General features: G+C 50.1%; 1 protein-coding gene across 1 annotated transcript in view; it reads left to right on the top strand.

The window, feature by feature from the left end:
• Positions 1-959: 959 nt before the first annotated feature.
• The window catches only part of LOC137535391 (oocyte zinc finger protein XlCOF7.1-like), a 47,683-nt gene continuing 25,322 nt past the window's right edge, over positions 960-23,320 (top strand). The window contains exons 1-6 of the mRNA XM_068257220.1: positions 960-1,012; positions 2,628-2,747; positions 3,282-3,416; positions 3,502-3,625; positions 4,020-4,117; positions 4,224-5,181. Coding sequence (XP_068113321.1) covers positions 2,652-2,747; positions 3,282-3,416; positions 3,502-3,625; positions 4,020-4,117; positions 4,224-5,181 — 1,411 coding nt within the window. The 5' untranslated portion in view covers positions 960-1,012; positions 2,628-2,651. The remainder of the gene's footprint in view (positions 1,013-2,627; positions 2,748-3,281; positions 3,417-3,501; positions 3,626-4,019; positions 4,118-4,223; positions 5,182-23,320) is intronic.

Raw genomic sequence — 23,320 nt, 5'->3', positions numbered from 1 at the left:
GTAGACACTGCCGATTTATTGCAGGATTTTGTATCAGCTGTAACAAAGAAATGTTTTGGTTTTTTTTAAAGGTTTTTTTTGTATCTTTTGAAGCAGAGAGGCAGTTCTGAGTTCAGGTCCCCTCTAATTACAACCAAACATCCAAAGTGGGTATTGAGAGTATGTTGCTACATACCTGTTCTCTGTTTTGAATGGGCTTCTCTCCATTGAGCTGCCCTTCCCCCTGTTTGTGGCTCTGACTGCAGAGAGTCGCACAGAGGACAAAGAAGCAGCGCATGCTCTGGCCACTTGCGACTTGCGCAAGTTTTCTGCTCCTGCCCAGATGTGCACAGCAACCAACGCCAGTGTAGTGTTATGCATTCTTGACAAGTACATACATCAGCGTCATTTCTCAAGTATGCATGCCCAGAACACTATTGGCTGCTGTGCACATTCAGGCAGGAGCGCAAATTGCAGGAATTATTGAGCAGACAGAGCATCCTCTGATTCTTGGCTGAATGGGAGGCAGAGCAGCACAACTGAAATTAGCCCATTCAAACCAGTGATCGCTAGTCAGAGTGTTGAACAGAATGTTTTTTAGTGGTGGCAGTGGTGGTGGTGGGGGGTGGGGGGGGGGGGCGGTAGATGACAGCAGGCCTAGGGCACTGGAAAGTACAAATCCGGCCCTGCCAGCACTGCGGGGCGAAAGCACTATCTCCTACACCAACATATTTAAAAATGTATTATTTATCTAATTCTTCAGGGTTTTCTGTGAGAGAAGGTGATTTCATCTCTTCCTCCTCTTTTTAAACTATTTGATTTCATGTTCTTGCTTCTGATGGCTGCCTTATGGTTGAGTGCAGGTGATTCCACAAACAGTCTGCAGTTAGCCAATTCACCACAAGATGGCAATCTCACTTCTCCTAGGTGGAACGCACAGAAGAAGAAAAAAAAAAAAAAAAAAAAGGAAGTGATGTAGCACAGGAAGTGATGAAACATAGCAGGACGAGGAGAGGAGACATTGTTGGAAGAGGTGATTGTGTGTGTGTGTTTTTAAATGATATATTTAGGATATTGAGGTCGGGGTGGCCATACTTTGTTACAGAGGAGGTCATAGTACACCTGACACTATCCTGATCATCCCCCTTGAAGTTATTACCGTGCAAGAGACTTTTATATAACTGCTGTGACTTGTTAGCCAGTTTTCTAGTTGTCTGCCCTACATCTGCTATATATTTTGGTTGGCATCTTACTTTACACGTCACAATTCAGACCAGTCACATAACAGAGCAAAGCCAATCTGTCCAAGTATAGTCATGCCTCCCCCAGTATTGCCATTATCCTCTGGTATGTCATGTCCCTGCCCCCCCCCCCCCCCCCCCAATAATGGCATTTACTTCCAAGTATATCCATGTCCCCCTGTATTGCCATTATCCCCCAGTATGTAATGTCCCCCACCCCAGTAATTCCATTTCTTCCCCAGTATAGCCATGTCCCTCCTGTGTCCCCCAGCATTGCCATTATCCCCCAGTATGTAATGTCCCCCACCCCAGTAATTCCATTTCTTCCCCAGTATAGCCATGTCCCTCCTGTGTCCCCCAGCATTGCCATTATCCCCCAGTATGTAATGTCCCCCACCCCAGTAATTCCATTTCTTCCCCAGTATAGCCATGTCCCTCCTGTGTCCCCCAGCATTGCCATTATTCTCCAGTATGTAATGTCCCCCACCCCAGTAATTCCATTTCTTCCCCAGTATAGCCATGTCCCTCCTGTGTCCCCCAGCATTGCCATTATCTCCCAGTATGTAATGTCCCCCACCCCAGTAATTCCATTTCTTCCCCAGTATAGCCATGTCCCTCAGCATTGCCATTATCCCCCAGTATGTAATGTCCCCTACCCCAGTAATTCCATTTTTTCCCCAGTATAGCCATGTCCCTCCTGTGTCCCCCAGCATTGCCATTATTCTCCAGTATGTAATGTCCCCCACCCCGGTAATTCCATTTCTTTCGCAGTATAGCCATGCCTTCCCCTGTGCCCCACAGCATTGCCATTATCCCTCAGTAAGTAATGTCCCACACCCCAGTAATGCCATTTCTTTCCCAGTATAGCCATGTTCACCCTGAGTTGCCCCCCAGCATTGCCATCATCCTCCAATATGCAATGTCCCCCACCCCAGTAATGCCATTTTCCCCCCTGTATAACCATGTCCACATTCCATTACTTACCCCACCTCCATGCAGAGTAGTAACAAGGAGGATTTACATTGGTTTATAGCTAGCCTTCACAGTGTGCTCCAGTCCTCTGCTCCCATTAACCTCAGTCTCTGCCTCTCCTCATATCCTCATCCATCTACCACTACCAGCACTGCTGTAACAGCACAGGAATGGTAACAGTGGGAGGGGGGATGTGAGGAGAGATGGCCAGCTGGAGAGGAGGCAGAGGTAGGACAGGACTGCAGCATGCTGTGAGTATAATGCTCAGGTAGCTATAAACCAGCTTATTGTGCTTTCCTGCAATACTCTGCATGGCCCTACCACCCACAAGTGACAGCAATGGGGAGTGCTGGGGGGTAGGGGGAATCTTGTACCGATAGTTTCACTGTTGACAACTGTACAGCCTAGATAATACACCCATTTATCTATCAAAAGACAGCAGCATCCTGTACAGATCACATGACCACATCACTGAGGATGGATGAGGACCAGAGTCACATGACCGAGAGGATATTCAACCTCACCCTGGAGATCATCTACCTGCTGACCGGAGAGGTGAGGAGGATTCTGGGAGGTCACGTGATGTCATTCCTATCTCTAGCAATAAAACACACAGCTAGGTCCGGGTAAAGACAGGCAGGGACTTTATTAGCCTCTAAGCACACAGCCCTGAGGATGCACCTTTGTCCTCTCCAATCCCCCCCAGCCCCAGAGTCTTGAGTGAAGCTTTTATTTCTGCTCCTCACTGCACCAGGAACTCAGAGAAAGTGCTGCTAGCCTATGACATTGCTGTTTCCCTCTAGCGGTGTCTCTTATTATTTTCATCACTAGATTTGCCTAATACTGGGGGCACATTTGGCTATCTAAACACGGGAGTGCGTTACCTAATGCTTGGAAACACATCTGGCTACTTATAAGGGGCACATATGCTACCTATACTGTGGGGTTGCATTTGGTGGTGGAATGGGCCAATTCGAATCTCTGCCTCTAGTGCTAGATAACCTTGTACCGTCCCTGCACTTAACTTACTGGAACGGTGAGTAGGATTCTGGGAGGGCATGTAACCTTACTGTTGATCTTTCTATACAGAATTTTCCTCCAGTGAAGTCTGGTGATCATGTGATCATCACGGTGCCCCCACCTCACTTCCTGATATCTGAGGGACACAACAAGCAGAAGATTCTAGAAGTTACCAGGACAATGATGAAGCTACTGACAGGAGAGGTGAGCAGTGCTGGAAATTATGAGATATCATCCAGTAACAGCAAGGGGTGTGTCTGGGTAGTGACTGTATCGTTGTGTGTGTCAGGTTGCTATGAGGTGTCAGGATATCACCGTCTATTTCTCCATGGAGGAGTGGCAGTATATAGAAGGACACAGGGACCTCTACAAGGAAGCCATGATGGAGAATCAGCCGCCCCTCACATCCCTGGGTAAGAGAAGACTTTCATTTCTTGTAAAGGAGAGAGCCATATGGAGGGTCACCTACATCCCCCCATTATCTGATACACATAGAAACAATGGCCTTGATTCACAAAGCCGCGCTAATACATAGCTGGACCGTGCTATGCATTTAGCACGCAATGTGATGCGCGTGAAGGTTTCCGCGTGGAAAGATTTACGTCCGCGCGATCAGGAGGGTTGTCATGCGGCAATGCGCGCACTACCGTGTAACATCCCTTGTGATCGCACGGACGTAAATCTTTCCGCGCGGAAACCTTCACACGCATCACATTGTGTGCTAAATGCATAGCACGGTCCTGCTATGTATTAGCATGGCTTTGTGAATCAAGGCCAATTTATTCAGTCAGTGTGTGTTTCCTACAGATGTATCCAGTAACAGAAACCCACCAGAGAGATGTACAGGTCCTCTATATTCCCAGGATTGTCCACAAGAAAATCACACCATCTTTCATGATTATCAGGTAGGTGGGGCTGAGGGTCCCCAGAGACTTCTGGTGTGTGACATTGTTTCTTCCTGCATATGCTGTTATCTGTGTTCACATTTTAAATTATCTCTCACTTTATTAGGGTGGAGAACTTATACATGGAAGTGCTGTGGTTAAAGAGGAAGAAAAAGAGACATATGTGAGAAGTGATCAACAATCTATAGAGAAGAGTGACATGATGAGGACAATTAAAGAGGAAGAAGAGACATATGTGAGGAGTGATCAGCAGTCTATGGAGGAGGGTGACATGATGAAGACAATTGAAGAGGAAGAAGAAGAGATGCATGTGAGGAGTGATCAGCAGTCTGTGGAGGAGGGTGACATGCTGGGGACAATTAAAGAGGAAAAAGAAGAGACGTATGTGAACAGTAATCAGCAGTCTATGGAGGAAAGTGACATGATGGGGACAAGTAAAGAGGAAGAAGAGACATATGTGAGGAGTGATCAGCAGTCTGTGGAGGAGGGTGACATGATGAGGACAATTAAAGAGGAAGAAGAAGAGACATATGTGAGGAGTGATCAGCAGTCTATGGAAGAGGGTGACATGATGAGGACAAGTAAAGAGGAAGAAGAGACGTATGTGAGGAGTGATCAGCAGTCTATGGAGGAGGGTGACATGATGGGGGCAAATAAAGAGGAAGAAGAAGAGACATATGTGAGGAGTGATCAGAAGTCTGTGGAAGAGGGTGGCATGATGGGGACAAGTCAAGAGGAAGAAGAAGAGACATATCTGAGGAGTGATCAGCAGTCTATGGAGGAGGGTGACATGATGGGGGCAAATAAAGAGGAAGAAGAAGAGACATATGTGAGGAGTGATAAGAAGTCTGTGGAAGAGGGTGGCATGATGGGGACAAGTCAAGAGGAAGAAGAAGAGACATATGTGAGGAGTGATCAGAAGTCTGTGGAAGAGGGTGGCATGATGGGGACAAGTCAAGAGGAAGAAGAAGAGATGTATGCGAGGAGTGATCAGCAGTCTATGGAGGAGGGTGACATTATGAGGACAAGTAAAGAGGAGGACAGTGTTACAGAGGGCAGAACAGGTGAGTAATCAGCAGTAAATGTAGAATAAATGTGTATCTGTATTGCTGTTATGTAGTAGATAGTAAAATATCAGTAATATTTACTGTACTGTAATATTTAGCGATATTTTACTATGGCTAAAATGAACCCTACTCTCATACAGAAACCTCCCCTGGTGGTGCCCGAGACCCTCGCCCGGTGGTGCCTAACCCTAATGCTGGGAATGCACGGTACGTGTGTACCGCTAAATCGAGCCATTAGATTGCTCGATTGATAAATTCCGACACGTCCGATCACCCGGCGTATCGATTCCGCGCTCGATACCGCGGGCGGAACAATGGAAAAAGATAAGAAAAACGAGCAGAAGATAAGAGCAGCGCCCGCGGGGACGAGCGGGAATCGATCCAGCGGCATAATCGAGCCGTGTATTCCCAGCATACCCATTGTGTCGCCTAACCCTAAATTCACCTTAAACTGTAAACCCCCCCCCCCCTTTGCCACAGAGCCGCGATTGCGATATGCGGCATGGAATGTACATATTGGTTCCCCGAGGCGCCTGATTAACGGCACGAATGTAACATTTTCGTGCCCGATAAATTCACGGTGCTGTTTTCTGAAAGGGCTTCTGCGCCCCTTTTTCCTGCTTCTGGATGATTAAAGGACAACCGAGGTGACATGTGACATGATGAGATAGACATGGGTATGTACAGTGCCTAGCACACAAATAACTATGCTGTGTTCCTTTTTCTTTTTTTTTTCTTTCTCTGCCTGAAAAAGTTAAACATCAGGAATGCAAGTGACGGTTTCTAAGGACAGCCTTGTGCAGTACAGAGATACAAATGTTTGCTCGAGTAGCAACAGGCAATATATCAATATTAAAGTAAAAACCTCCCCAACCGGGTTATGTGGGGGGTACTGGTGTGAGCCATACTGGTGTGCTGGGGTCCTTGCTGATCCCCCACCTCCCCGTGTATACGTATCAGGGAGGGGTGTAGCTATCCAGCACACAGGTGGGACGAGGAGAGCGGAATACAACTGGGTGAGTAGAGAAGTCCGAGGGGAAGAGCTATCAACCACCTCAGCTCCTGTGCAATACTACTCACAGCAGCTGCTCAATCAACATACTGGGAAACGCATACTGTATATATTTGCACCCTATGGGCTTGATTCACAAAGCGGTGATAACTCAGTTATCACGCCTAAAAGACTTTAGGCGTGATAAACCGTGCAAAGCTGAGTTATCACCGATTTGTGCTGCTATTTGCGCGAAGCTCCGCAATGGACGCTGCGCGCGAAGCACGGTACACTGCGCGCGCAGCGCGGTGCGCTACGCGCGCAAAACTTTGCGCGCGGGAGATCGCGCGAGTTTCTTCTTATCACGCCTAAACTGAGTTTAGGCGTGATAAAGGGCTTTTCACAGGCGTGCAAACACTTTGCACCGCTTTGTGAATCAAGCCCTATGTATGTGTTTCCCAGTATGTTGATTGAGCAGCTGCTGTGAGTAGTATTGCACAGGAGCTGAGGTGGTTGATAGCTCTGCCCCTCGGACTTCTCTACTCACCCAGTTGTATTCCGCTCTCCTTGTCCCACCTGTGTGCTGGATAGCTACACCCCTCCCTGATACGTATACACGGGGAGGTGGGGGATCAGCAAGGACCCCAGCACACCAGTACCCCCCACATAACCCAGTTGGGGAGGTTTTTACCTTAATATTGATATATTGCCTGTTGCTACTCGAGCAAACATTTTTATCTCTGTACTAGGCCTGAACGATTTTAGGAAAAAATTTAATTGAGCGATTTCTGTCTGAAATTTTGCTTTCGATTCACGATTTTCTTCAAATCAAGCTTTGTTCCCCCTCTATCCCCGTCTCTCTTTGTGTCCCCTTTGCCTCTTTATGCCTCCTGTGGGTGTCTCTCTTGCCCCCTTTGTGTCTCTGTGCCCGCTCTGTCTCTCTCTGTGTCTCTCTCTGTGCCCCCTCTGTCACTCTCTCTGTGCCCCCTCTGTGTTTCTCTATGCCTCCTCTGTCCCCCAAGCTGCATCAGTTCTGGACATAGCTTCCAACACGAGTCCAGCGATGCCAGTCTATCCACTTCGCCTCCTGCAGGCTCCAATGCACGGAATAATTCCTGTATGTCATGTGACATACAGGAACCCAGAGTTTTGCCAAGCACAAGGGCCAGCAGATGGCGATAGAGGACGGACAGTGTTGGACTCGTACAGAAGGTATGTGCAATGCTGCGGGCTGCACACGCCGGGACTTTGGGGAGATTTGAAGCCACTTCAAACTTCCTCTACGTGGAAATTACCTGATTGCGATAATTGCCACTTTGCCGATTCCGAAATTGTGATCTTGGTGATTGCGATTTCGGTTTAAATTCGATTTATCTTTCAGGCCTACTCTGTACTGCACAGGGCTGTCCTTAGAACCCTACCGTATTTCCCCAAATTTAAGACATCCTCCTAAAGTAAGCGCTAGCCTATATTTCGAGTATACTTGAAATATAAGGCATCCTCCTAAAATAAGCCCTAGTCAGAATGGGCGCTAGGGTCCTGCTCCACATGCCCCCCAACCACCCCCGCTCGCCGCCCGCCCGCTTTATCTCCTCTGTGCCGGCTCCTGTCCCCCTCCTTTTCAAAAGTCGGATCCCCCTGCGATTACTGCCGGGCATCATTCAAACCGCAGATCAGCGGTGATGTCAGCTCCTATAGCCCAGTAACAGCGCCGCCCTGTACAGGAAGTAAACACAGATCACTTCCTGTATATGGCAGCGCTTACTGGACTACATTAGCTGCCTTCGCCGCTGATCTGCAGTTTGCATTATGCCTGGCATAAACCGCACGGGGATCCAGTTCTTGAGGGGGACAAGGAGCCAGCACAAAAGAGGTAAAGCGAGTGGGCGGGCGAGGGGGGGAGAATCTGCCTATATACACGGGGGGGGGGGGTTTGGTCTGCCTATATACACGGGGGGGGGGGGGGGGTCTGCCTATATACACAGGAGGGGGGGGGGATCTGCCTATATACACGGGGGGGGTCTGCCTATATACACAGGAGGGGGGGGAATCTGCCTATATACACGGGGGGGGGGGGGATCTGCCTATATACACGGGGGGGGGGGTCTGCCTATATACACAGGAGGTGGGGGGGATCTGCCTATATACACAGGGGGGGGGGTCTGCCTATATACACAGGAGGGGGGGGAATCTGCCTATATACACGGGGGGGGGGGGGGGGATCTGCCTATATACACAGGTGGGGAATCTGCCTATATACACGGGGGGGGGGGGGGTTAATCTGCCTATATGCGCAGGAGGGGGGGAGGGGGGGAAATCTGCCTATATACACAGGGGGGGGAATCTGCCTATATACACGGGGGGGGTTTGGTCTGCCTATATACACGGGGGGGGGGGGAATCTGCCTATATACACGGGGGGGGGGGGGGTTTGGTCTGCCTATATACACGGGGGGGGGGTCTGCCTATATACACAGGAGGGGGGGGGGATCTGCCTATATACACGGGGGGGGGGGGGTCTGCCTATATACACAGGAGGTGGGGGGGATCTGCCTATATACACGGGGGGGGGGGGGATCTGCCTATATACACAGGTGGGGAATCTCCCTATATACACGGGGGGGGGGGGGGGGAGTCTGCCTATATACATGGGGGGGGGGGATCTGCCTATATACACGGGGGGGGGGGGGGGGGTTTGGTCTGCCTATATACACGGGGGGGGGGTCTGCCTATATACACAGGAGGGGGGGGGGATCTGCCTATATACACGGGGGGGGGGGGTCTGCCTATATACACAGGAGGTGGGGGGGATCTGCCTATATACACGGGGGGGGGGGGGATCTGCCTATATACACGGGGGGGGGGGTCTGCCTATATACACAGGAGGGGGGGGAATCTGCCTATATACACGGGGGGGGGGGGATCTGCCTATATACACAGGTGGGGAATCTGCCTATATACACGGGGGGGGGGGGGGGGGGTTAATCTGCCTATATGCGCAGGAGGGGGGGAAATCTGCCTATATACACAGGGGGGGGGGAATCTGCCTATATACACAGGGGGGGGGGAATCTGCCTATATACACGGGGGGGGGGGGGGAATCTGCCTATATACACAGGGGGGGAATCTGCCTATATACACAGGGGGGGGGGGAATCTGCCTATATACACGGGTGGGGAATCTGCCTATATACACAGGGGGGGAATCTGCCTATATACACAGGGGGGGAATCTGCCTATATACACAGGGGGGGAATCTGCCTATATACACAGGGGGGGAATCTGCCTATATGCACAGGGGGGGAATCTGCCTATATACACAGGGGGGTGGGAATCTGCCTATATACAATTGATGGGAATCTGCCTATATACACAGGTGGGGAATCTGCCTATATACACAGGGGGGTGGGAATCTGCCTATATACACTTGGCGGAATCTGCCTATATACACAGGGGGGTGGGAATCTGCCTATATACACGGGGGGGGGGGGGATCTGCCTATATACACAGGTGGGGAATCTGCCTATATACACGGGGGGGGGTTAATCTGCCTATATGCGCAGGAGGGGGGGGAAATCTGCCTATATACACAGGGGGGGGGGGGAATCTGCCTATATACACAGGGGGGGGGAATCTGCCTATATACACGGGGGGGGGGGAATCTGCCTATATACACAGGGGGGGAATCTGCCTATATACACAGGGGGGGGGGGGGAATCTGCCTATATACACGGGTGGGGAATCTGCCTATATACACAGGGGGGGAATCTGCCTATATACACAGGGGGGGAATCTGCCTATATACACAGGGGGGCAATCTGCCTATATACACAGGGGGGGAATCTGCCTATATACACAGGGGGGGAATCTGCCTATATACACAGGGGGGGAATCTGCCTATATACACAGGGGGGGAATCTGCCTATATACACAGGGGGGTGGGAATCTGCCTATATACAATTGGGGGGAATCTGCCTATATACACAGGTGGGGAATCTGCCTATATACACAGGGGGGTGGGAATCTGCCTATATACACTTGGCGGAATCTGCCTATATACACAGGGGGGTGGGAATCTGCCTATATACAATTGGGGGGAATCTGCCTATATACACTTGGCGGAATCTGCCTATATACACAGGGGGAATCGGGCCATATATACAGGGGGAATCTCGCTAAGTACTAAAGGGGGGATCTGGCTACCCCCGCAAAATATAACACCTCCCTGAAAATAAGCCCTAGCACGTATTTTGGAAAGAAAATTAATATAAGACAGTGTCTAATTTTCGGGGAAACACTGTATATATCATATGTCTTTCCCCTAGTACAATATTCTGAAGTTGTTTGTTATTAAGTGAGAGTTTCTGCCCGGGTCGGCACTGGGTCAGACTATAGCCTAACCATCACTGATAAGTAATTACAGCCATAAAACACTTTCCTGTCAGTAAATGGCTTCTGAGAGCAGGAAAGAGATAAAAAGGATCAATAATTCATAGATTTGAGCTCTGGCATACTTCAATGAAGATGTCATTGAGCAGAGACAATGAAACAGTAAAAACTTAAAAACTAGATTTAAATATAAAATACAACTGTGGGATACCTAAATGTCATTTTAGGAGACTGAGGATAGATACAATTGTTTTTCTCATCAGTTTATTTTCACCTCGGATGTCCTTTAAGCATTTTACCATATGGGCCAAATACGCCAGTAAAAGAAACAAACCTGGCAGCTGTTTTACAGTCAGACTGGAGTCAGTGTAGGGTGAGCTGTGCTGCTGATTGAGGGACAGAGAGAGAGAGCTTGCTGACAGTGTTCTGTGTTATTCAGTGCTGTGTAGCTGTGTGCCTGGAGTCAGTGTAGGGAGAGCTGTGCTGCTGATTGAGGGACAGAGAGATAGTTTGCTGACAGTGTTCTGTGTTATTCAGTGCTGTGTAGCTGCGTGCCTGGGGTCAGTGTAGGGAGAGCTGTGCTGCTGATTGAGGGATAGAGAGATAGCTTGCTGACACTGTTCTGTGTTATTCAGTGCTGTGTAGCTGTGTGCCTGGAGTCAGTGTAGGGAGAGCAGTGCTGCTGATTGAGGGACAGAGAGATAGCTTGCTGACAGTGTTCTGTGTTATTCAGTGCTGTGTAGCTGTGTGCCTGGAGTCAGTGTAGGGAGAGCTGTGCTGCTGATTGAGGGATAGAGAGATAGCCTGCTGACAGTGTTCTGTGTTATTCAGTGCTATGTAGCTGTGTGCCTGGAGTCAGTGTAGGGAGAGCTGTGCTGCTGAGGGACAGATAGAGATAGATGTTCTCTATGGAATCCAGTGCTGTGTAGCTGTGTGCCTGGAGTCAGTGTAGGGAGAGCTGTGCTGCTGATTGAGGGACAGAGAGAGACAGCTTGCTGACAGTGTTCTGTGTTATTCAGTGCTCTGTAGCTGTGTGCCTGGAGTCAGTGTAGGGGGAGCTATGCTGCTAATTGAGGGACAGAGAGATAGCTTGCTGACGCTGTTCTGTGTTATTCAGTGCTGTGTAGCTGTGTGTCTAGAGTCAGTGTAGGGAGAGCTGTGCTGCTGATTGAGGGACAGAGAGACAGCTTGCTGACAGTGTTCTGTGTTATTCAGTGCTATGTAGCTGTGTACCTGGAGTCAGTGTGGGGAGAGCTGTGCTGCTGATTGAGGGACAGAGAGATAGCTTGCTGACAGTGTTCTGTGTTATTCAGGGCTGTGTAGCTGTGTGTCTGGAGTCAGTGTAGGGAGAGCTGTGCTGCTGATTGAGGGACAGAGAGATAGCTTGCTGACACTGTTCTGTGTTATTCAGTGCTGTGTAGCTGTGTGCCTGGAGTCAGTGTAGGGAGAGCTGTGCTGCTGATTGAGGGACAGAGAGACAGCTTGCTGACAGTGTTCTGTGTTATTCAGTGCTGTGTGTCTGGAGTCAGTGTAGGGAGAGCTATGCTTGTGACTGAGGGACAGATAGAGATAGGTGTTTTCTATATAATCCAGTGCTGTGTAGCTGTGTGTCTGGAGTCAGTGTAGGGAGAGCTATGCTTGTGACTGATCGACAGATAGAGATAGGTGTTTTCTATATAATCCAGTGCTGTGTAGCTGTGTGTCTGGAGTCAGTGTAGGGGGAGCTGTGCTGCTGATTGAGGGACAGAGAGACAGCTTGCTGACAGTGTTCTGTGTTATTCAGTGCTGTGTAGCTGTGTGCCTGGAGTCAGTGTAGGGGGAGCTGTGCTGCTGATTGAGGGACAGAGAGATAGCTTGCAGACAGTGTTCTGTGTTATTCAGTGCTATGTAGCTGTGCGCCCGGAGTCAGTGTAGGGAGAGCTGTGCTGCTGATTGAGGGACAGAGAGATAGCTTGCTGACAGTGTTCTGTGTTATTCAGTGCTGTGTAGCTGTGTGCCTGGAGTCAGTGTAGGGAGAGCTGTGCTGCTGATTGAGGGACAGAGAGATAGCTTGCTGACACTGTTCTGTGTTATTCAGTGCTGTGTAGCTGTGTGCCTGGAGTCAGTGTAGGGAGAGCTGTGCTGCTGATTGAGGGACAGAGAGATAGCTTGCTGACACTGTTCTGTGTTATTCAGTGCTGTGTAGCTGTGTGCCTGGAGTCAGTGTAGGGAGAGCTGTGCTGCTGATTGAGGGACAGAGAGACAGCTTGCTGACAGTGTTCTGTGTTATTCAGGGCTGTGTAGCTGTGTGCCTGGAGTCAGTGTAGGGGGAGCTGTGCTGCTGATTGAGGGACATAGAGATAGCTTGCTGACAGTGTTCTGTGTTATTCAGTGCTGTGTAGCTGTGTGCCTTCAGTCAGTGTGGGGAGAGCTGTGCTGCTGATTGAGGGACAGAGAGACAGCTTGCTGACAGTGTTCTGTGTTATTCAGTGCTGTGTAGCTGTGTGACTGGAGTCAGTGTAGGGAGAGCTGTACTGCTGATTGAGGGACAGAGAGACAGCTTGCTGACACTGTTCTGTGTTATTCAGTGCTCTGTAGCTGTGTGTCTGGAGTCAGTGTAGGGAGAGCTGTGCTGCTGATTGAGGGACAGAGAGATAGCTTACTGACAGTGTTCTGTGTTATTCAGTGCTGTGTAGCTGTGTGCCTTCAGTCAGTGTAGGGAGAGCTGTGCTGCTGATTGAGGGACAGAGAGATAGCTTGCTGGCACTGTTCTGTGTTATTCAGTGCTGTGTAGCTGTGTGCCTGGAGTCAGTGTAGGGAGAGCTGTGCTGCTGATTGAGGGACAGAGAGACAGCTTGCTGACAGTGTTCTGTGTTATTCAGTGCTGTGTAGCTGTGTGACTGGAGTCAGTGTAGGGAGAGCTATGCTGCTGATTGAGGGACAGAGAGACAGCTTGCAGACACTGCTCTGTGTTATTCAGTGCTGTGTAGCTGTGTGCCTTCAGTCAGTGTAGGGAGAGCTGTGCTGCTGATTGAGGGACAGAGAGATAGCTTGCTGACAGTGTTCTGTGTTATTCAGTGCTGTGTAGCTGTGTGCCTGGAGTCAGTGTAGGGAGAGCTGTGCTGCTGATTGAGGGACAGAGAGACAGCTTGCTGACACTGTTCTGTGTTATTCAGTGCTGTGTAGCTGTGTGCCTTCAGTCAGTGTAGGGAGAGCTGTGCTGCTGATTGAGGGACAGAGAGACAGCTTGCTGACAGTGGTCTGTGTTATTCAGTGCTGTGTAGCTGTGTGCCTGGAGTCAGTGTAGGGAGAGCAGTGCTGCTGATTGAGGGACAGAGAGATAGCTTGCTGACAGTGTTCTGTGTTGTTCAGTGCTGTGTAGCTGTGTGCCTGGAGTCAGTGTAGGGAGAGCTGTGCTGCTGATTGAGGGATAGAGAGATAGCCTGCTGACAGTGTTCTGTGTTATTCAGTGCTATGTAGCTGTGTGCCTGGAGTCAGTGTAGGGAGAGCTGTGCTGCTGAGGGACAGATAGAGATAGATGTTCTCTATGGAATCCAGTGCTGTGAATCTGTGTGCCTGGAGTCAGTGTAGGGAGAGCCGTGCTGCTGATTGAGGGACAGAGAGAGACAGCTTGCTGACAATGTTCTGTGTTATTCAGTGCTCTGTAGCTGTGTGCCTGGAGTCAGTGTAGGGGGAGCTATGCTGCTAATTGAGGGACAGAGAGATAGCTTGCTGACGCTGTTCTGTGTTATTCAGTGCTGTGTAGCTGTGTGTCTAGAGTCAGTGTAGGGAGAGCTGTGCTGCTGATTGAGGGACAGAGAGACAGCTTGCTGACAGTGTTCTGTGTTATTCAGTGCTATGTAGCTGTGTACCTGGAGTCAGTGTGGGTAGAGCTGTGCTGCTGATTGAGGGACAGAGAGATAGCTTGCTGACAGTGTTCTGTGTTATTCAGGGCTGTGTAGCTGTGTCTCTGGAGTCAGTGTAGGGAGAGCTGTGCTGCTGATTGAGGGACAGAGAGATAGCTTGCTGACACTGTTCTGTGTTATTCAGTGCTGTGTGTCTGGAGTCAGTGTAGGGAGAGCTGTGCTGCTGATTGAGGGACAGAGAGACAGCTTGCTGACAGTGTTCTGTGTTATTCAGTGCTGTGTAGCTGTGTGTCTGGAGTCAGTGTAGGGAGAGCTATGCTTGTGACTGAGGGACAGATAGAGATAGGTGTTTTCTATATAATCCAGTGCTGTGTAGCTGTGTGTCTGGAGTCAGTGTAGGGGGAGCTGTGCTGCTGATTGAGGGACAGAGAGACAGCTTGCTGACAGTGTTCTGTGTTATTCAGTGCTGTGTAGCTGTGTGTCTGGAGTCAGTGTAGGGAGAGCTATGCTTGTGACTGAGGGACAGATAGAGATGGGTGTTTTCTATATAATCCAGTGCTGTGTAGCTGTGTGTCTGGAGTCAGTGTAGGGAGAGCTATGCTTGTGACTGATCGACAGATAGAGATAGGTGTTTTCTATATAATCCAGTGCTGTGTAGCTGTGTGTCTGGAGTCAGTGTAGGGGGAGCTGTGCTGCTGATTGAGGGACAGAGAGACAGCTTGCTGACACTGTTCTGTGTTATTCAGTGCTGTGTAGCTGTGTGCCTGGAGTCAGCGTAGGGAGAGCTGTGCTGCTGATTGAGGGACAGAGAGATAGCTTGCAGACAGTGTTCTGTGTTATTCAGTGCTATGTAGCTGTGTGCCCGGAGTCAGTGTAGGGAGAGCTGTGCTGCTGATTGAGGGACAGAGAGATAGCTTGCTGACAGTGTTCTGTGTTATTCAGTGCTGTGTAGCTGTGTGCCTTCAGTCAGTGTAGGGAGAGCTGTGCTGCTGATTGAGGGACAGAGAGATAGCTTGCTGACAGTGTTCTGTGTTATTCAGTGCTGTGTAGCTGTGTGCCTTCAGTCAGTGTGGGGAGAGCTGTGCTGCTGATTGAGGGACAGAGAGACAGCTTGCTGACAGTGTTCTGTGTTATTCAGTGCTGTGTAGCTGTGTGACTGGAGTCAGTGTAGGAAGAGCTGTACTGCTGATTGAGGGACAGAGAGACAGCTTGCTGACACTGTTCTGTGTTATTCAGTGCTCTGTAGCTGTGTGTCTGGAGTCAGTGTAGGGAGAGCTGTGCTGCTGATTGAGGGACAGAGAGATAGCTTGCTGACAGTGTTCTGTGGTATTCAGTGCTGTGTAGCTGTGTGCCTTCAGTCAGTGTAGGGAGAGCTGTGCTGCTGATTGAGGGACAGAGAGATAGCTTGCTGACAGTGTTCTGTGTTATTCAGTGCTGTGTAGCTGTGTGCCTTCAGTCAGTGTAGGGAGAGCTGTGCTGCTGATTGAGGGACAGAGAGATAGCTTGCTGGCACTGTTCTGTGTTATTCAGTGCTGTGTAGCTGTGTGCCTGGAGTCAGCGTAGGGGGAGCTGTGCTGCTGATTGAGGGACAGAGAGACAGCTTGCTGACACTGTTCTGTGTTATTCAGTGCTGTGTAGCTGTGTGACTGGAGTCAGTGTAGGGAGAGCTATGCTGCTGATTGAGGGACAGAGAGACAGCTTGCAGACACTGCTCTGTGTTATTCAGTGCTGTGTAGCTGTGTGCCTTCAGTCAGTGTAGGGAGAGCTGTGCTGCTGATTGAGGGACAGAGAGATAGCTTGCTGACAGTGTTCTGTGTTATTCAGTGCTGTGTAGCTGTGTGCCTGGAGTCAGTGTAGGGAGAGCTGTGCTGCTGATTGAGGGACAGAGAGACAGCTTGCTGACACTGTTCTGTGTTATTCAGTGCTCTGTAGCTGTGTGCCTTCAGTCAGTGTAGAGAGAGCTGTACTGGTGACTGAGGGACAGAGAGATAGCTTGCTGACAGTGTTCTGTGTTATTCAGTGCTGTGTAGCTTTGTGCCTTCAGTCAGTGTAGGGAGAGCTGTGCTGCTGATTGAGGGACAGAGAGACAGCTTGCTGACAGTGTTCTGTGTTATTCAGGGCTATGTAGCTGTGTGCCTGGAGTCAGTATAGGGGGAGCTGTGCTGCTGATTGAGGGACAGAGAGATAGCTTGCTGACAGTGTTCTGTGTTATTCAGTGCTGTGTAGCTGTGTGCCTTCAGTCAGTGTGGGGAGAGCTGTGCTGCTGATTGAGGGACAGAGAGACAGCTTGCTGACAGTGTTCTGTGTTATTCAGTGCTGTGTAGCTGTGTGACTGGAGTCAGTGTAGGGAGAGCTGTGCTGCTGATTGAGGGACAGAGATACAGCTTGCTGACACTGTTCTGTGTTATTCAGTGCTCTGTAGCTGTGTGTCTGGAGTCAGTGTAGGGAGAGCTGTGCTGCTGATTGAGGGACATAGAGATAGCTTGCTGACAGTGTTCTGTGTTATTCAGTGCTGTGTAGCTGTGTGCCTTCAGTCAGTGTGGGGAGAGCTGTGCTGCTGATTGAGGGACAGAGAGACAGCTTGCTGACAGTGTTCTGTGTTATTCAGTGCTGTGTAGCTGTGTGACTGGAGTCAGTGTAGGGAGAGCTGTGCTGCTGATTGAGGGACAGAGAGACAGCTTGCTGACACTGTTCTGTGTTATTCAGTGCTCTGTAGCTGTGTGTCTGGAGTCAGTGTAGGGAGAGCTGTGCTGCTGATTGAGGGACAGAGAGATAGCTCTCTTACAGTGTTCTGTGGTATTCAGTGCTGTGTAGCTGTGTGCCTTCAGTCAGTGTAGGGAGAGCTGTGCTGCTGATTGAGGGACAGAGAGATAGCTTGCTGACAGTGTTCTGTGTTATTCAGTGCTGTGTAGCTGTGTGCCTGGAGTCAGTGTAGGGAGAGCTGTGCTGCTGATTGAGGGACAGAGAGATAGCTTGCTGGCACTGTTCTGTGTTATTCAGTGCTGTGTAACTGTGTGCCTGGAGTCAGTGTAGGGAGAGCTGAGCTGCTGATTGAGGGACAGAGAGACAGCTTGCTGACAGTGTTCTGTGTTATTCAGTGCTGTGTAGCTGTGTGCCTGGAGTCAGTGTAGGGAGAGCTATGCTGCTGATTGAGGGACAGAGAGACAGCTTACAGACACTGCTCTGTGTTATTCAGTGCTGTGTAGCTGTGTGCCTTCAGTCAGTGTAGGGAGAGCTGTGCTGCTGATTGAGGGACAGAGAGATAGCTTGCTGGCACTGTTCTGTGTTATTCAGTGCTATGTAGCTGTGTGCCTGGAGTCAGTGTAGGGAGAGCTGTGCTGCTGATTGAGGGACAGAGAGACAGCTTGCTGACACTGTTCTGTGTTATTCAGTGCTCTGTGGCTGTGTGCCTTCAGTCAGTGTAGGGAGAGCTGTACTGCTGATTGAGGGACAGAGAGATAGCTTGCTGACAGTGTTCTGTGTTATTCAGTGCTGTGTAGCTGTGTGCCTTCAGTCAGTGTAGGGAGAGCTGTGCTGCTGATTGAGGGACAGAGAGACAGCTTGCTGACAGTGTTCTGTGTTATTCAGGGCTGTGTAGCTGTGTGCCTGGAGTCAGTGTAGGGGGAGCTGTGCTGCTGATTGAGGGACATAGAGATGGCTTGCTGACAGTATTCTGTGTTATTCAGTGCTGTGTAGCTGTGTGCCTTCAGTCAGTGTGGGGAGAGCTGTGCTGCTGATTGAGGGACAGAGAGACAGCTTGCTGACAGTGTTCTGTGTTATTCAGTGCTGTGTAGCTGTGTGACTGGAGTCAGTGTAGGGAGAGCTGTGCTGCTGATTGAGGGACAGAGAGACAGCTTGCTGACAGTGTTCTGTGTTATTCAGGGCTGTGTAGCTGTGTGCCTGGAGTCAGTGTAGGGGGAGCTGTGCTGCTGATTGAGGGACATAGAGATGGCTTGCTGACAGTGTTCTGTGTTATTCAGTGCTGTGTAGCTGTGTGCCTTCAGTCAGTGTGGGGAGAGCTGTGCTGCTGATTGAGGGACAGAGAGACAGCTTGCTGACAGTGTTCTGTGTTATTCAGTGCTGTGTAGCTGTGTGACTGGAGTCAGTGTAGGGAGAGCTGTGCTGCTGATTGAGGGACATAGAGATAGCTTGCTGGCACTGTTCTGTGTTATTCAGTGCTGTGTAGCTGTGTGCCTGGAGTCAGTGTAGGGAGAGCTGTGCTGCTAATTGAGGGATAGAGAGATAGCCTGCTGACAGTGTTCTGTGTTATTCAGTGCTATGTAGCTGTGTGCCTGGAGTCAGTGTAAGGAGAGCTGTGCTGCTGAGGGACAGATAGAGATAGATGTTCTCTATGGAATCCAGTGCTGTGTAGCTGTGTGCCTGGAGTCAGTGTAGGGAGAGCTGTGCTGCTGATTGAGGGACAGAGAGACAGCTTGCTGACAGTGTTCTGTGTTATTCAGTGCTGTGTAGCTGTGTGACTGGAGTCAGTGTAGGGAGAGCTATGCTGCTGATTGAGGGACAGAGAGACAGCTTGCAGAGACTGCTCTGTGTTATTCAGTGCTGTGTAGCTGTGTGCCTTCAGTCAGTGTAGGGAGAGCTGTGCTGCTGATTGAGGGACAGAGAGATAGCTTGCTGACAGTGTTCTGTGTTATTCAGTGCTGTGTAGCTGTGTGCCTGGAGTCAGTGTAGGGAGAGCTGTGCTGCTGATTGAGGGACAGAGAGACAGCTTGCTGACACTGTTCTGTGTTATTCAGTGCTCTGTAGCTGTGTGCCTTCAGTCAGTGTAGGGAGAGCTGTACTGGTGATTGAGGGACAGAGAGATAGCTTGCTGACAGTGTTCTGTGTTATTCAGTGCTGTGTAGCTTTGTGCCTTCAGTCAGTGTAGGGAGAGCTGTGCTGCTGATTGAGGGACAGAGAGACAGCTTGCTGACAGTGTTCTGTGTTATTCAGGGCTATGTAGCTGTGTGCCTGGAGTCAGTGTAGGGGGAGCTGTGCTGCTGATTGAGGGACAGAGAGATAGCTTGCTGACAGTGTTCTGTGTTATTCAGTGCTGTGTAGCTGTGTGCCTTCAGTCAGTGTGGGGAGAGCTGTGCTGCTGATTGAGGGACAGAGAGACAGCTTGCTGACAGTGTTCTGTGTTATTCAGTGCTGTGTAGCTGTGTGACTGGAGTCAGTGTAGGGAGAGCTGTGCTGCTGATTGAGGGACAGAGAGACAGCTTGCTGACACTGTTCTGTGTTATTCAGTGCTCTGTAGCTGTGTGTCTGGAGTCAGTGTAGGGAGAGCTGTGCTGCTGATTGAGGGACATAGAGATAGCTTGCTGACAGTGTTCTGTGTTATTCAGTGCTGTGTAGCTGTGTGCCTTCAGTCAGTGTGGGGAGAGCTGTGCTGCTGATTGAGGGACATAGAGATGGCTTGCTGACAGTGTTCTGTGTTATTCAGTGCTGTGTAGCTGTGTGCCTTCAGTCAGTGTGGGGAGAGCTGTGCTGCTGATTGAGGGACAGAGAGACAGCTTGCTGACAGTGTTCTGTGTTATTCAGTGCTGTGTAGCTGTGTGACTGGAGTCAGTGTAGGGAGAGCTGTGCTGCTGATTGAGGGACATAGAGATAGCTTGCTGGCACTGTTCTGTGTTATTCAGTGCTGTGTAGCTGTGTGCCTGGAGTCAGTGTAGGGAGAGCTGTGCTGCTAATTGAGGGATAGAGAGATAGCCTGCTGACAGTGTTCTGTGTTATTCAGTGCTATGTAGCTGTGTGCCTGGAGTCAGTGTAAGGAGAGCTGTGCTGCTGAGGGACAGATAGAGATAGATGTTCTCTATGGAATCCAGTGCTGTGTAGCTGTGTGCCTGGAGTCAGTGTAGGGAGAGCTGTGCTGCTGATTGAGGGACAGAGAGACAGCTTGCTGACAGTGTTCTGTGTTATTCAGTGCTGTGTAGCTGTGTGACTGGAGTCAGTGTAGGGAGAGCTATGCTGCTGATTGAGGGACAGAGAGACAGCTTGCAGAGACTGCTTTGTGTTATTCAGTGCTGTGTAGCTGTGTGCCTTCAGTCAGTGTAGGGAGAGCTGTGCTGCTGATTGAGGGACAGAGAGATAGCTTGCTGACAGTGTTCTGTGTTATTCAGTGCTGTGTAGCTGTGTGCCTGGAGTCAGTGTAGGGAGAGCTGTGCTGCTGATTGAGGGACAGAGAGACAGCTTGCTGACACTGTTCTGTGTTATTCAGTGCTCTGTAGCTGTGTGCCTTCAGTCAGTGTAGGGAGAGCTGTACTGGTGATTGAGGGACAGAGAGATAGCTTGCTGACAGTGTTCTGTGTTATTCAGTGCTGTGTAGCTTTGTGCCTTCAGTCAGTGTAGGGAGAGCTGTGCTGCTGATTGAGGGACAGAGAGACAGCTTGCTGACAGTGTTCTGTGTTATTCAGGGCTATGTAGCTGTGTGCCTGGAGTCAGTGTAGGGGGAGCTGTGCTGCTGATTGAGGGACAGAGAGATAGCTTGCTGACAGTGTTCTGTGTTATTCAGTGCTGTGTAGCTGTGTGCCTTCAGTCAGTGTGGGGAGAGCTGTGCTGCTGATTGAGGGACAGAGAGACAGCTTGCTGACAGTGTTCTGTGTTATTCAGTGCTGTGTAGCTGTGTGACTGGAGTCAGTGTAGGGAGAGCTGTGCTGCTGATTGAGGGACAGAGAGACAGCTTGCTGACACTGTTCTGTGTTATTCAGTGCTCTGTAGCTGTGTGTCTGGAGTCAGTGTAGGGAGAGCTGTGCTGCTGATTGAGGGACATAGAGATAGCTTGCTGACAGTGTTCTGTGTTATTCAGTGCTGTGTAGCTGTGTGCCTTCAGTCAGTGTGGGGAGAGCTGTGCTGCTGATTGAGGGACAGAGAGACAGCTTGCTGACAGTGTTCTGTGTTATTCAGTGCTGTGTAGCTGTGTGACTGGAGTCAGTGTAGGGAGAGCTGTGCTGCTGATTGAGGGACAGAGAGACAGCTTGCTGACACTGTTCTGTGTTATTCAGTGCTCTGTAGCTGTGTGTCTGGAGTCAGTGTAGGGAGAGCTGTGCTGCTGATTGAGGGACAGAGAGATAGCTCTCTTACAGTGTTCTGTGGTATTCAGTGCTGTGTAGCTGTGTGCCTTCAGTCAGTGTAGGGAGAGCTGTGCTGCTGATTGAGGGACAGAGAGATAGCTTGCTGACAGTGTTCTGTGTTATTCAGTGCTGTGTAGCTTTGTGCCTTCAGTCAGTGTAGGGAGAGCTGTGCTGCTGATTGAGGGACAGAGAGATAGCTTGCTGGCACTGTTCTGTGTTATTCAGTGCTGTGTAGCTGTGTGCCTGGAGTCAGTGTAGGGAGAGCTGTGCTGCTGATTGAGGGACAGAGAGATAGCTTGCTGGCACTGTTCTGTGTTATTCAGTGCTGTGTAACTGTGTGCCTGGAGTCAGTGTAGGGAGAGCTGTGCTGCTGATTGAGGGACAGAGAGACAGCTTGCTGACAGTGTTCTGTGTTATTCAGTGCTGTGTAGCTGTGTGCCTGGAGTCAGTGTAGGGAGAGCTATGCTGCTGATTGAGGGACAGAGAGACAGCTTACAGACACTGCTCTGTGTTATTCAGTGCTGTGTAGCTGTGTGCCTTCAGTCAGTGTAGGGAGAGCTGTGCTGCTGATTGAGGGACAGAGAGATAGCTTGCTGGCACTGTTCTGTGTTATTCAGTGCTATGTAGCTGTGTGCCTGGAGTCAGTGTAGGGAGAGCTGTGCTGCTGATTGAGGGACAGAGAGACAGCTTGCTGACACTGTTCTGTGTTATTCAGTGCTCTGTGGCTGTGTGCCTTCAGTCAGTGTAGGGAGAGCTGTACTGCTGATTGAGGGACAGAGAGATAGCTTGCTGACAGTGTTCTGTGTTATTCAGTGCTGTGTAGCTGTGTGCCTTCAGTCAGTGTAGGGAGAGCTGTGCTGCTGATTGAGGGACAGAGAGACAGCTTGCTGACAGTGTTCTGTGTTATTCAGGGCTGTGTAGCTGTGTGCCTGGAGTCAGTGTAGGGGGAGCTGTGCTGCTGATTGAGGGACATAGAGATGGCTTGCTGACAGTATTCTGTGTTATTCAGTGCTGTGTAGCTGTGTGCCTTCAGTCAGTGTGGGGAGAGCTGTGCTGCTGATTGAGGGACAGAGAGACAGCTTGCTGACAGTGTTCTGTGTTATTTAGTGCTGTGTAGCTGTGTGACTGGAGTCAGTGTAGGGAGAGCTGTGCTGCTGATTGAGGGACAGAGAGACAGCTTGCTGACAGTGTTCTGTGTTATTCAGGGCTGTGTAGCTGTGTGCCTGGAGTCAGTGTAGGGGGAGCTGTGCTGCTGATTGAGGGACATAGAGATGGCTTGCTGACAGTGTTCTGTGTTATTCAGTGCTGTGTAGCTGTGTGCCTTCAGTCAGTGTGGGGAGAGCTGTGCTGCTGATTGAGGGACAGAGAGACAGCTTGCTGACAGTGTTCTGTGTTATTCAGTGCTGTGTAGCTGTGTGACTGGAGTCAGTGTAGGGAGAGCTGTGCTGCTGATTGAGGGACATAGAGATAGCTTGCTGGCACTGTTCTGTGTTATTCAGTGCTGTGTAGCTGTGTGCCTGGAGTCAGTGTAGGGAGAGCTGTGCTGCTAATTGAGGGATAGAGAGATAGCCTGCTGACAGTGTTCTGTGTTATTCAGTGCTATGTAGCTGTGTGCCTGGAGTCAGTGTAAGGAGAGCTGTGCTGCTGAGGGACAGATAGAGATAGATGTTCTCTATGGAATCCAGTGCTGTGTAGCTGTGTGCCTGGAGTCAGTGTAGGGAGAGCTGTGCTGCTGATTGAGGGACAGAGAGAGACAGCTTGCTGACAGTGTTCTGTGTTATTCAGTGCTCTGTAGCTGTGTGTCTGGAGTCAGTGTAGGGGGAGCTGTGCTGCTGATTGAGGGACA

The sequence above is a fragment of the Hyperolius riggenbachi genome, chromosome 10, assembly GCF_040937935.1.
Source record: "Hyperolius riggenbachi isolate aHypRig1 chromosome 10, aHypRig1.pri, whole genome shotgun sequence".
Lineage (NCBI taxonomy): Eukaryota > Metazoa > Chordata > Amphibia > Anura > Hyperoliidae > Hyperolius > Hyperolius riggenbachi.
This window is presented reverse-complemented; position numbering and strand designations above follow the sequence as displayed.